General features: G+C 37.5%; 2 protein-coding genes across 2 annotated transcripts; one reads left to right on the top strand and one right to left on the bottom strand.

Moving 5' to 3' along the window:
• Positions 1 to 229: 229 nt before the first annotated feature.
• Positions 230 to 1863, bottom strand: LOC147868486 (protein RETICULATA-RELATED 3, chloroplastic-like). Its single transcript, XM_087319760.1, has one exon. It carries the CDS (start codon positions 1815 to 1817, stop codon positions 594 to 596), a length of 1224 nt encoding a protein of 407 aa, XP_087175886.1. The 5' UTR covers positions 1818 to 1863; the 3' UTR covers positions 230 to 593.
• Positions 1864 to 4053: 2190 nt separating this feature from the next.
• On the top strand, positions 4054 to 7551 carry LOC147868485 (putative protein phosphatase 2C 71). The gene is made up of 7 exons (XM_087319754.1): positions 4054 to 4366; positions 4855 to 4928; positions 5237 to 5321; positions 5826 to 5989; positions 6441 to 6584; positions 6939 to 7067; positions 7163 to 7551. The coding sequence occupies exons 1-7, from the start codon at positions 4081 to 4083 to the stop codon at positions 7316 to 7318; spliced, it is 1038 nt and encodes a 345-aa protein (XP_087175880.1). The 5' UTR covers positions 4054 to 4080; the 3' UTR covers positions 7319 to 7551.
• Positions 7552 to 14812: the final 7261 nt, after the last annotated feature.

Raw genomic sequence — 14812 nt, 5'->3', positions numbered from 1 at the left:
ATCGCATACAGAGAGAACAGACATTAGTTCTCACAGCCTCACACCTCACCAAGAATTTTGTTACCCTATAAAAGTTATACAGAGTTAAAACATTATAACTTACACTGACAATCAAAATCCCAAATCTGCATGCTCACTTACTGAAATATGAGCACAAAGAAATCCTCAAACAAGAAAGAATATAACTCCAGGAGCAACATAACTCCTATTACTAATGAAACTCTCAATATACACGAATTTGAAGTATGAATTCAAGAAGTAGGTACAACTACAATTGGGCCCTTGAAGAAAGTGGCATTACAGTTAACAAAGATATAACCATCTTTCTTATCCACTCTGTAAGTGTAATATTTCTCTAGCTTCCCAGAATTTGCTACATTTCTTTCTTGTGATCCTTTTAGTAGTAACTAATAAAAAAACTGTTTTCATTTCTTCGCACTGAGATGCACGAAAACATTAGCTCCAGTCAACAAACTCAAATTATATGTGTATATACGAAAAACAGAACAAGTGGATTTTTAAAAGCCATTTTCTAGCGCAATATTACCTTTATTTAATTTTTTGTTTACGACTACATTTATCCTGCATGATATCTAGTCTTGCTTTGAATCTTCTGATGCCACCGCATCTCTAGCCTTATCTTCTTCTTGATTTTGTTGCCCAGATGAATACTTGTCGGATGAAATTACAGGCAAGGCTTGCAATTCAATAGAAGAAATGGCTGATGCTTTATCATCCGGAATTTTTTTCTCAGATATCTGAGATCCTGTTAATCTAGCCAATGCAACAAAAGACATACCTCCTAGTACATTATTGATTGCTCGAGTGAAGAAAACAGAGAGTTTAAATACGTTAGGAGACAACATCTTGGCCATTCCGAACTCCATTCCATTGATAGCTTGATACCTTAAATTACTACTGAATCCCATATGGATGGCCCAAGTGGCTGCATTAAGAATTGTAGGGGGCGACTTATTCTGAGCCTTGAAAGAGGGATCCATTTTCTTCCTCATTCCAATCAATAGATTCGATAAATTTGTTCCCAGCAATCCAGCGAAAAACCCTACACTGGCAAAAACTACTCCTTTGTACACAAATGTACCTAACCGTTGAGCTAAGGTATAGGATCCTTGCTCGAACATGTAGCCAGGGGGGCAATTCGCAAAGATGAAAGGCAATCTCGATGAAGCCAGAGGTGATAACGATGTGGGCGCTAACATATACATAAGGGAGAAGTTGAGTATAGAGCCGACCACGATTGTAGAGAAGACGAAGTCAAGCTCGTTGAGGCCAAAGTTTGGCCGAGAAGCCATGTCTCCGATCACACAAGCTCCCACACCGACGACCTCTTCCATGAGGACTTTAAAAGGGAACTGTGGATCTGCACTCAACCTGTCGTTCCAGCCTCTCAGAAACGCGCTAAAAAGGCCAGCTTTCCCGACAGATGTGCCACCTCCATTTCCTTCTTCGTCTCCATTTCCATCCCCGTTCCCTCCTCCGCGTCCGTCCCTGTTTCCGTTCCCATCTCCGAAGCCTCCGTTACCTCCGTTCTCACTCAGTGGTGGCGTGTTTATGAGGTCTTCTCTGGCTGTCGGAGAAGAAGAAGAAGAAGACGATACACGCAGCGGAAAGGATGAGCCGAGACGAGCAGCTGAGGAGGAGGATGGTGATGACGAGGTGTTGCTGGATGAGAAGCTCGGGAGGCAGAGAGAAGGAAGATGAGATCCATCTCTGTGGCAAGAAGGATGCGAAAGGTACAGAGCAGGGGAAGAAGGAGAAGAGAAACGAAACTGATGATGATGGAGCGCCATAGCCATGGATCCTGAGAAGATGAAGAAGAAAGAAGATGAAGAAGAAGCAGAAGAAGAAGAAGAATTGCAGGGGGATGGAGGACACACAAAAACCCTACGATTCGTGGTAGGACATGTTTTGGGGGCAGGGGGGGCTAGAAATATAAATATGGGAAACTATTGCTTTTTGTTATGATTTTAGTTATAACTTATAATAGAAGAAGGGGCCCCCAAACTAAGAGAAAAAAAGGCCAAATAGGAGGAGATTTGGTGGTGGTCGACTTAATTAAGGTCTTCCTCTCTTTGATATTTGTTGGTTGTATCATTCTATACATCCACGAATTTTGGTTGTTGATTGTTGGTCATACATAGTTTTGTCCTCCTCCTCACTTTTGCCCGCCCAATCTCATGTCCGGCCATTCGATCCATTCCCGCTAACTAAGGCTTCACTCATACTCTACCTATCTCGCCTCCGTGTCCACTCCACACATGCACACATACTCTTTCTTCCGTGCTGCATCTCTTAGTATTGTGCTTCTCCCCCCCCCCCCCCTAACTCGTCGTACCATACCCGCCTCTAGTAAGCTTTGATCCATGCTTCATATTGAACTCCCCTTAGCTTTGTCTTGTCTCGCCATTTGGCGCTAGGCCAACACTCGTTTGGTTTTTAATGACATGTGATGATTATTTTTCGAGGGCTAGCATTGCCACTCACATCGCTTTCAACCCCCACCCAAAAAAACTAACTTGTCCTTTGCCATCCAAAGTGAATATTATAAAGCCATCCATGTATTTAGTGAGGACTCTGAATATTGTACTTATTATGACAAATACAACGTCAAGTTTGTTGTTGTACCATCATAATAAAGCCTCATTCGTGTCTGTCATTCATTTGAAGTATTATGATGGGGAAAATTTGTAGAACTAAATTTGATAACCATGTTTCATCAAGATGGATAGCAACCCTTTCTGTGTTTATCATTTAAACCCAAGCGACGCATTTAATGTAGTGTATTGGCTACCATTGTATATGATGTATTTTTGTGTTGTGCTCACGTCTAGTGCAAAATTTAACTCATGATTGTGGGATCCATATATATTTAATACAAGGTATGTTTTCTCCCACTTTCTTTAGGGTACATGGAAATTTGTCTTCTTTTCAATATAGTTACTAATTAATCATTCAAAAGCCAATGAAGTGGTTGGCCTCACTAGTTAAATATAAATAAGATTCAATTGCACATTTGAGAACGTTGAAGCCAAATGAAGTAGTTAGTCTCAATAGAAGCATCATGTGATGAGCAACCAATGGATTCAAGAAGAAAAGCAAAACTACCTGAAGCATCAAAGGCAAGTTTAAGTACAAACCGAGTTGCGTGCGCTTAGTCTCTACGGTTAGGTAGCTAGCCACTTTGCTCTCTGTGTGTAGAAGTGGGCAAGTTATAGCGACTTGGAGGCTGAGAATCTACTAGAAACAATATTGTGGTGCCCTTAAAGAGTACGCAATCCCGAAATGAGTCACGACGGACTCAAGAAGCCCCAAAACGAGTTGGGACAAGGAGTCATGATCCAAGTTGGCAAGAGGATTTTGAGTTGGGTTGCTCCCAATTGCAGTGCTAAGACCCAATACCAATCCCAATCCCAAAGAAGGGGTTCCACTCTTGGGTTGGGACTTGGGAAATACCCAGTCCTAGACCTTGCTACAAAGGCGGCAACGTCCCAGTAGCAACGACCAGTCATAAGGGAGCTCAATCATCATCTCTTGGCCAAACGTGAAGGGAGCCCAACAACCACCCTTGGCATATATATGGAGGACTTCCTCTTCATTTTGAGTCATTCCCTTGTTCTTAAGTTTTAGACACTTCTCCCTCTCTCACTCCTTAATCCTAGTTAGCTCTAATGAGCTTGTAATAAGCTACTTTGTTAATAATATTGCTTAAGTTATGTTAATGAAACCTCTCTTTTTCTTATTCTTTCTTTTCCCCACCGTGTTTTGGGTTCGTTTAATGACCCCCATGTTTTAGGTTTATCACAAATGCAACGGTAAGTTGGAGTGCCAATTATATATATGTAGCTAGGCAGCCAAGGGTACCTTGGGGGGTAACTTTAAGAAGGGTATTTTGGGTAATTCCAGAAAAGAGTGAGAAATCTCCTCTAAGAACTCTTCTTGCAGAGGGACATATTCGTAATTTTAATAGAGTTTAACACGAACAAATAATATCATATACAATTAATTCCTCTGCTTTTCCTCACCACTTCATCTTCTTCTCTGTCTGCTTTAAACTTCTAAATGTTCATGGCCTGCACGCGTGCTCTAGGGTTTCTGAGCTTTCACAGCGCCTCCTCTTCTTCTTCCTCCTCCTCCTCCTCCTTCAGCAGATACACGCACAGGCGCTTCCTTCTTCCAGGCCGTGTCAACTATCCAAACACCGCGCTTATCATCAGGGATTCCAACCTATCTTCTTCCACACCTCTCCATTCGCGATATCTATTCGGATTTTCTGTGAAATGCAGTATTTCTTCTTCTTCTTCTCGAAAAAAGGATAATGATTCTTCTATTTCTCCCAAAGTTAAAGGTATGGTGCTCCTTTAGTCTTATCCTCGCCGTTCCAGACTGTATGGAAATTTTTAAAAGAATGGAAGGTCACATGCATTTCAAAGTTTTTCTAAAAAGTTGCAGTTTTTCCAACACCTTCTTTCTCAGTTTTCTTGTATCAATACTGATTCAGAATCATTTGAAACTACCCATCTTACATGCAATCATCTGCTGAAATTGATACATATATACACACACACACAAGATGAAGCTATCTATGTTTTAGCTCAAAGATTGGCTTAGGACAGGATCCAGTTTTTCGTTGCACTCTCAATAAAGGAAAGCAATTTCCATCAGTTGCTAATGAGGAATTTGTTTTATGTTGTATTTATTGTTTGTGTTCTGGAGGGAAACCTCAGTTTTTTGGAATAGAGTATGGTTTTCTTACAAGTTTCTTTGCCAGCCAACTTGCGAGAGAATTCTAAGTATAAAATTTACTTTTTTGGCATAAATTTCACATCGAAAAAGACAGTTCTGTTGAGAAACCAGATGGAACGTTAAAGCTACATTCTGGTGCAGCAATGCTGCCGCATCCGAAAAAGGTATATGGTTTTTTGTCCATGGAATCAATTCGATTTCTGGTCCAGAATTGGAGTTACATAGTATATTATAAGGGTTACCTCATTTTTTCATTTTTTTCCCTAAATGACCCTAAGTTATGGTTCATCCAAACACCGTTGGTGAACCCCCTGAATCGCGAAAAAGAGCATGAACCCTTTTGGGGGCTAACAAAGGACATTTAGGTAAATAAAGAGAAAGCTATGTATACGACTTCGATACGTACTAGTCTCATAGAAAAGCAAGTACCTGTCTCATGTCCAATATTTGATCAAACTTGGTGGATATTTAGGCAGCCACTGGTGGCGAGGATGCATACGTAATTGAAGGAATGTGGGCAGGAGTAGCAGATGGTGTCGGAGGCTGGGCTGAAGTAGGTCAGTTTGGCATTGGTTTATTTTCACACCGATTGCAATTTATTTTCGTAATTCCTTTGTTTGCTCATTGATTGTAGATGTACTAATGTAGTTTTTAGTTCTCCATTTTCTCCATAATGGGCTGAATGTTCATAACGAAGAATTATAAACAAATTATATATTAAGAGAAGATGAGTATTGCTTTGGTTTGTTTAATTGTACTACTTTTTAGGATTTCATGTTTAATTTAGTGTACATTGCTAGGGCTGGAAGGAAGAATGCCTAGTTAAGTGCGAACTGCGATGAATAATCATGTGAACAGGAAATCTTGTAACTAGTGAATATCATAATCAGATGTGCAATTAGTGTCGTCTATCGATTTTGTTGAAGTGGTAGAAGGGATACCATGCTAGAATAATGAAACAAATCTTAATATGTTGGTTGATTTAATGTGTACATTCACATATAGTTTCATACTTGGAATACATGCTATCCTTATAACTCTGAGAAATAAATGATATCCAGGTGTTGATTCTGGCCGGTACTCACGAGAACTGATGGCAAACTGTGGACATTTTGCAAGGCTTCAGAAGGGAGTTCCGAATCCGAAGTCTATAATCATCAAGAGTGTTGCAGAAACAAAAGTTATAGGCTCATGCACAGCTGTACTTGCTGCCTTACATAACCAGGTTATTATTTTCATGCATTGTGAATAATTATAATATTTAGTGGTGGTAAAACAACTCTAATCTCTATCGTATTAGGGCCTTGTTTAAGGTAAAAATGGCCTCCAAAGAAACATTATATCCATAAACGAGTTATGAACTTGAACTTGTAAAAAACTTTCAGTGATTTGACAGTTACAGAAACTAATTAAATGCTGGATTTCAGAAATAAGTAGTGAATGATTTTGAAACTTATTAATTGTTAATTACAAGAGACAGAGAAAGCAAGAAAAGAAATTTGATACTAGCGTGTATAATGCATTATGTGATTAATATATATTTATTTTATTATTGCTCGGAACTGTTTTATGTTTTCATGCACAGCTGTACATGCTGTCTTTTGAAGTCTTCTAATGATGCATTGAATTTATTTCTGCATTGGATTCAACGATCTGCATTGAATTTATTTCTGCAGACTCTTTATGTTGCAAATATAGGGGATTCTGGCTTTACTCTTGTGCGTAATGGTGATGTTGTGGCTAAGTCCACCCCAATGCAGAGAGAATTCAATTTTCCTTACCAGATAGGCACAGACAGTGACAATCCTTCAATTGCGGAGGTGAGTATTCGTGCAACTGAGTCAGTTCAAAAGAAAATAAGTGCATCTCAAGAGAGAAGTGGAAATTGTACCAGGAGAGTAGTTGCATCTCTTCTCAGTTCTAGATTTGTTATAGTTTTTTTGATTTCACGTTTTCTAGCTGCTAATTTCTTTATAAGGTTTTACTTTCAGGTGATCTGGTATCATTCTGCAACCATAGGAGTTTTTGTAGTTCTGAACTTCAGAATTAGGCCAATTTTTTTGTTATGTAATTAATTTGGAGAAAGTCTGAAATATCCCTGGCTTTTTCTTTATTTTCCTGAATGCATGCACTAAAGTTTTGTCACCAAACTCAGATATCTTTTATGAATGCAGACATATGAAGTTCCAGTTGCATCTGGAGATGTGTTAGTATTGGCCACAGATGGGGTTTATGATAATCTGTATGAAAGGGAAATTGTGGATCTTGTTGTTTCTGGACAGAAGAAAGGAAGTGAACCTAGTGTAAGTTTTTTTTTTCTTGTAAGCTTTCAGGTTCAATCATGACTCATTTACTAACAAATTTCCTTTTATATTGTTTCGAAATGCATTATATACAGATATTGGCAACACAGCTTGTCAAACTGGCTCATCAAGTAGGGCTTAAATCTGAGGGAAGGACCCCTTTCACTGATGGAGCTCGAGCAGTTGGTTATATAGATCAGTCAGGTGGGAAATTGGATGATGCAACGGTTATTATATCTTACATTGAGTGAAGATGTTTCCAAGGGTTTTTAGGCTTTCCCCGAAAGAAACTTTGGCTGCCACTGCCTCAGTATTATCGAATTGTAAAAAGCATTCGTATTTTTACATGTTTTTGTAGCAATGGTTTTAAATAACAATTTCCTCGAAGAAATTGGCTGATGCATCAGCTCTTGTATCTTACATTGAGTAAGCAAGTTTCTGCGGCTTTTAGGTTTTTCCTCCATGAAATTTTGATTGACATTGATATGAGCTTGCATTTGTTGTAAAAAAGCATTCGTATTTTAAAGTGACTAACGAATGATGATACATTGAATTATGAAGTTTTTAGGGTTCTTAGGATTTTTGCTAGAATGACAAAAATAAAATCTAGGCTCCTGAGTATTAGGCCGTCGACATAGGAAACCTGTTTTTGATGGACTGCAAATATTTTTAATTTAAAAATGTATGTAGCACAAGTTTCAGACACCTTTTGGTTCTCCTTTCCATTCTTTATTGTGTTTATTAGATAAACTGTCTTGCTTGAAACAAGAGGAAACAAACCTATTTTTACTTGTGATTGTAATGATTATATCGCTGATTTTATGCTGAGCATTTTTCGAAGGTGGTGCCTGTAGAGTAAGGTACTATGATGCTAAAAAATGCTCATTTGGAGATGATAGAAGACTGTTTATTTAATAAGCAAGATAGAAGACTTATCCATATCCTTATAGCACATCCATCACCCTAATAGGAACCGCATATTGAACAATGAACCATCTAAATAGAATAATCTTCTTTGGAATTTGCATAGCCCATAGCCATTTCCAAAATGTTGTCATGTGAGTAGGATCAACATTATAACTCAACCATGTTGTAGCTACTATTGGCCAATGAGATATCCTATGTCGTAAGATCTCCCTTCCCAATTCCAATTCACATAATGGTTTTTTCCCGACTACCCATAGATCCCACCATAGATTGATCCATGCGTGATATTCGTGGTATCATCCATCAGTAATATTCATAATATTTGAGAATACAAAATGACACCAAGAATATTATAGAACTATTCGTTTTATTATTTATTATTTAAAAAAAACAAATATTTTTACATCTATTATTAAAATATTATTAGTGTGAGAGTAGGGTAATATCCTTTGTTTCAGAAAAAACACAGACGACGGTGGCGACAACGTCAAGAAGGGATTCCGGTGAACTCCCCTTCGTTATTCATCCCATCGCAGATATGGTCGTCAACAGAGGTGCAACAATAGGTGCACGCAGAAATAGATCGACTGCGTCAACTGTCGGTGGTGGTACATGTAATTGGTGGTCGTCCTAGTCATGGGGAGTTTTGTCACTTGTTGCAAGCACGATTCCAAGTAGATCTCCCTCGGATTGTGGATATTCAATTCCTAGGGAAAGGATGCTATCATGTCGAGTTTCCGGCTGCAGAGATGGTGATGAAGCTGCTCTGGATGGGATCTACAAGGATTAATGGAATTCTGATGCATTTCTTGCAATGGGAGCCTAAGTTTGACCTGAATGCGGTTAGTGAACATTTATCTAATTACTTCATCTTTTTTGTCATGTTTCCGGCTTTACCAAAAGAATGGAGACGATTGATGCCATATATGGCCTAATCGATTGCTCAATTAATGGATGAAGAATCTGATGTAGTGCGTTATGTGGTTGGGAATTTCAACATACCATATATACGATTAATTGGCCATAAAGGCATGACATTACCTACATATGTTAGGTTGCCCGCTATGTTTCAGGCCCCACCGAGGGTCCAAAAAGTTAAATATTCTAGACTTCTTAATCAATGTTTACTTGCAATTGTATTGGCCATGTGGTCAAGGATTGTCCTGTTCAAGATGAACAAACTGTACAAAAATGTTCTTTTAGCAACACTAATGATGAAGGTTGGATGGAAGGTAGGAGGAAACATGGTAAGAAATCCTCGGTGATGACATGTAATGTTATAGGGGTAACATCTATAAAGACATCAAATGCAATTCATGACAGTCCACAAGTTAACAAGTCAAATTTACAAATAATTCCTTTTAATACTAATGATGTACAACTTAGTAGAGAGGAGGATTATGATATTGTAATTGACAATGATATTGTAAATTCTCGGAAGGAGAAGCCCATGAAGGGAGGGGCCAATGATCCTGAGCATCTGATAGCTTTCGAGCCTTCCTCATTACAAGGTGATGCTCATATGGAGTTAGCTATGGTAGAAAAGAATGGAGGAAGCACATTTGTGATATCTTTGGAGGAGGGTCATATGAACGGGTTGCAATATTCTGGAAGGTTAACTCGGGCCAAAACAAAGGCCTTAACAAGTCATGGTAAGAATGCACGAGGATTCATGCTTGAAATTCGGTCGGGTGCAATCATATACTATGGTTATAAATGGAGGTGTGATGGTAGATGGAAAGAGCACACTCTCTTCCTCAATAAAGAAGGATACTTACGCAGAAGTTGTGGCTAGGAAATCTTGGAAAGGATTCAAGATTGCTAGGCAAATTACTAAGCCTAAGAAAGCAACGATGGGGGAGAAAAGGGTGAAAGGTAAACAACTTTTGTTAGCCTATGAATAATTTTCGTATTGTTTCATGGAATGTTCAAGGGTTGGGTGGTGCACAAGCATAGAAATTTAAGGCTAGACTTAGGCAAAATTTACATAAAAGCTTGATGACATCTGTAAATATGGTTTTTTACAAGAACATCATATGAGTCCAACAAGGGTAGATTCGTATGGATCCTTATTTAGTGGTTCCTGGGCACATTTCTAGAGTCCTGCAATTGGCGAATCCCACAATAAAGTTGTGTTTATATAGCATTGGCCCAAAAATGGTCTTCTCATGTGATTGACTATAGGATTTTAGTGGAAGGAAGAGTGCAAGTTATTGTTTTAGAAATCCAAAATCTACAATTGGGTTTTATAAATGTATATGCTCACAATGCGTCAACAAATAGGAGGTTGTGGTATTATCTATGTGATACTTTGCCCCATGTGGATTATTGGTGTATGGTCAGAGATTTTAATATGATTGAGGATAAGTTGGATAGAAGTGGGGATAGCCAAGCTATTTTATATGGTTCAGAATTGAGCTTCTAGGAGTGGTTGTGCTTTAAGTATGGTGTTCAGGATACTTGGTGCTCTCCATCCTTTAGCAAACGTGTTGAATCTTTGCAATTCTCTAGATCAGATAGATTGTTGTTAGGTACTAATCTAGCTCAATTAGTCAGAATCTACGTTGATGACTACTTTATAGTGTTAGGAGGATCATTACATATAATAGTTGGGACAACTTTCTCAGATCACTCACCTCTTATTGGTACTTTGAAAAAAGTGGAAAAAGGGAAGTCCTTTAGGACACCTATACCTTCCTCTTTGTATGTTGATGTTGCCCTTAGAGCGAGATGTTTTAGCAATTCGGAAGGATACATGTGTATCGCAATTGATGGTGTGTGATAGAGTTGCGGATGCAATCGACAATGTTAGTAATTGGTTTTGTAGTAAACCAAAGGAGGAATGGTGTCAACTCAAAACTAAGATATTGAGTATTAAGCGAGAAGTAATGTTGTGAATATAAAAAGGTTGCAATGGCCATGGTTAGAGGAACAAATTGTGGATTGTCAATTTGTTGATGACACAACCTTGTATTTGCAAGGTTCTCACAATAATCTTTCTAGAGTACAACGAGCTATTGGTACATTTTGTCATACTTCTGGAATTGTTATTAATTGGAATGAGTTGGTGGGGTTCTGGGTAGGTACCACAGTAAACCCTTTGTGGTGTCCACAGGAAGGGTTTCAATGGATTCCACATGGTAAACCTATAAGATACTTGCGATGTCATGTAGGAATTAATCTTTTGTCGGAAGATCAGGTTGCTCCTCTATTGCTTGCTATAAGGAAGAAATTATTATATTGGAACACTGCTAAATTGTCATTGGTAGGTAGGGGGGTTGTTGCCAATCAAGTATTGTTGACTTCCATGTGGTACATTTTATCGACTTGGGTTGTGCTCACGTTCTGCTTTATCACAAGTATAAAGGCTTATTAGGAATTTCCTTTGGGGATCTAAAGATTGTTCATATGTGAGAGCCAAGGTATGTTGGAAAGTTATTACAACTCCAAAGGACGAGGGTGGTCTTGGATTGATTGATCCTCTTTTACAATGTAAGGCTTTTTTGCGAAAATTTATTATAAAAGGTTTGTTGCTTGGTGGGGAGCCTTGGAAAAAAATCTTAAGACAGAGAATGGTTAAAGTTATGCCTTCTACATGTGACAATTGGAAAGATAGTATTAGATGGTGGTTTTTAAGAGATTTTAACCATTCCATTGATAATTTTCGTCATGATAAGTTTTTTAGGGGTATCATGAAGGCATGGTGGGATTTGAAACATAACTTAGTCCACTCTCTACCATCATGTACAGAGGAATGGTTGTGCCAACCCCTCATACTGAACCCACTATTTACATCAAAGGAGGGTGTAATGTTAGGGAAGAGAACCTGGTTGAATTGGGCTGACTTTGACAAAGGTGAAGCTGAGTCAATGGGGAATTGGCTGACTTTTTCTTCTTCGGCGATGGAAAACAAAACCCATGTTTGTAGAACAATTTGGGGAGGGAACATTATGTATGTAAAAATGGGTAGAGTCTTTACGATGTCTTCCTTTCAGCCATCTCAAACTACTCTATTGTGGTATGGTATTTTTGTAGGGAATGAACAAGGCCGTCAGTGCGGAAGAGATCACACAGTATGAATCTGTGAGGAAGAAATACCTGCGTATGAGAGAGGCAAGAACAAAATACGTACACAGAGAGAGAGAGAGAGAGAGAGAGAGAGACAAAGAATATATCTATATTCATAAAGGGGCAACCGTTACAACAATGAACAACCAACCTTTACAAAAGGTTACAAAGCCACTTTATATAGTGACTCACTTAGGGCAACTGCCCTTTATGTTATTTACAGAAATAGCCCGAACTTGGGCTCTCTAAGAGGATAGTGTGAATACGTCCATTATACATTTGTATTCGACAATGTTTTCATCCTTACAACACAATGAATGTTAGGTAAACAAATCCCATTTTTTCAGTATTCAATAAGAATGGGTAGAGAATTGCTAGGGAGGGGTGTGGTTGTTACGCCGATAACTTATAAATTTTGGAGATCTGGTAATGTAACAGATTCTTGGTTGAATGCATTGGCTATGGGCCATGCAAATTCCTAAAAAAGTTGTGTTATTTAGATGGTTGTTGATACATTATGGCATTCTTGTGAAGTCATGGATGAGGGGGCATTGCCATGATTTAAAATGTGATAGTTGTAGTTCTCCCATTGAATCGGGTTACCATGTTTTATGGATATGTCCTATTGGTAGAGAAGTTTGGAAAAGAATGTTGAGAATGTTGTATCCTATTTATGGTAAACGGGTGTACACATGAGGTTTTGTGAGAGGGGGAAGATTGGCTAAAGAAATACATAATTATAAAAAGGAGTATGTTGATTTTCTTCTTCTCTCCGATGGAAGACATCTATTGGAGGTCTCTTATACTACAACAATTCGTTGTTTGGAAGAGGCCAAGGTCTGGTCTACGATATCTTCTTTAGTAGTTTGGGTATTGTGGAAGACTAGTAAATGTGTATTTCAGAAAGTTAAATAGAATGTGGTTGAGTTAGTCAAGGAGATATGGTTAATGCTCTTACATACTCTAAGAGGTCAATATGAGGCAATAACTAGTGAGCCTGAGGTTGTGATTCGTAAACAACAACAATTTCGAGAGATTTGGAAATAGGTAGAGGTCTTCACCTGTTTTGGAGAGAGAATAAAGTGGAGGTATGCTCCACCAAGATGGCTTTTTCCACCCCCCGTCTTGGAACGATCCTACAGGAGAGCTTTTGATACTTGACATGTTGGTTAATGTGGGTATGAGGGTTATAATATATTGAATTTGTTGTAGCCATCGGGCATCTTTCCATTAATACCAAGGTGAATCCACCAAGATGGCTTTTCCCGCCCCCCGTCTTGGAATGACCCTACATGAGGGCTTTTGATACTTCACATGTTGGTTGATGTGGATTTGAGGGTTATAATCTATTGTATGAATTCGTTGTAGCCTTTGGGCATCTTTCCATTAATACCAAGGTGAATCTTTTTTATTTATTTAAAGAATATTAGTGTGAGGTCCCTTTTTTAATGTAAGATAAAAATATCAAATTTTGTGAGAGAGTAAAAAGTGGGGGATTAATGAACCTTTTTTATTTTATTGAAAATAAAACAAATATTTTTAGGTTTTACATCAATTATAAAAATATTATTAGTGTGAGGTCCAATTTTTAATGTCAGATAAAAATATCAAAATTTTGTAGGAGAATAAAAAGTGGGAAATCAATGAACCTTTTATTATTTATTTATTGTTTTATTGTTTTATGAAAAAATAAAATAAATACTTTTAAGTTTTATATCTATTATAAAAATATTGTTTGTGTGAGGTCCCCTTTTTAATGATAGATAAAAATATCAAATTTTGTGAGAGAGTAAAAAGTGGAAAATTAATGAACCTTTTATTTATTAAAAATAAAACAAATACTTTTAAGTTTTTTCCAAATTATCAAAATATTATTAGTCTAAGTCTACTTTTTAATGTGAAGTAAAATATCCCCTTTTTATTGTCAAAGTCCTCATTGTTATATGATATATGATATATCTAAGAAACTAAAAAGTAGGGACTTTATGAACTCTCTTCTTCTTCTTCTTTTTAACGAATATTTTTCATGCATTCGTTTGGTAACCTCCACGAATGCAAATATGTCAATCTATGAATCCCACCATAGATGAACAACATTAGGATCAAGGTCAAGGATCCAAATCTTATGTACCTTAGCTAGAATTCTAATAGGTTTTATTAAACGATTTTACAAATAGCTTCTAAAAAATTATATCGATATGTTAATAGAAATGTGTTCTTAACTTTATTCAACTTTTTGTTAGTGTGGACACTTCACTTATGTCTATAGAATGCGAATATGTCAATCTATGAATCCCACCATCGATGAACAACATTAGGATCAAGGTCAAGGAGCCAAATCTTATGTACCTTAGCTAGAATTCTAATAGGTTTTATTAAACGATTTTACAAATAGCTTCTAAAAAATTATATCGATATGTTAATAGAAATGTGTTCTTAACTTTATTCAACTTTTTGTTAGTGTGCACACTTCACAACTCTAACGCATATATGTCTATAGAATATGAATCATGATGTGTAGTTGTGCAAAGTAAGGATGCATCCTTTCTCCCCCACATTGATAGTCTATATTGTTCACCATTTACCCCCCAAGATAAATGAGAAATAATGTCATGGAAGGTATCTTAACTTATTACAGGCTCACATGTCATTAACCCTCAAGAAGATGAATCTTTTATATTACTTTCTAAATTGAAAAATGGTCAAAGACAATACAAAAGGAAAATATTCTCATACTGCTACAAATATGT

The sequence above is a fragment of the Azolla caroliniana genome, unplaced genomic scaffold, assembly GCF_043228905.1.
Source record: "Azolla caroliniana isolate FFs.n. ecotype wild unplaced genomic scaffold, voAzoCaro1.0.p SCAF_1, whole genome shotgun sequence".
In the NCBI taxonomy this organism is placed as follows: domain Eukaryota; kingdom Viridiplantae; phylum Streptophyta; class Polypodiopsida; order Salviniales; family Salviniaceae; genus Azolla; species Azolla caroliniana.
The sequence above is the reverse complement of the archived record's forward strand: the minus strand, read 5'-3'. Positions and strand labels throughout refer to the sequence as shown.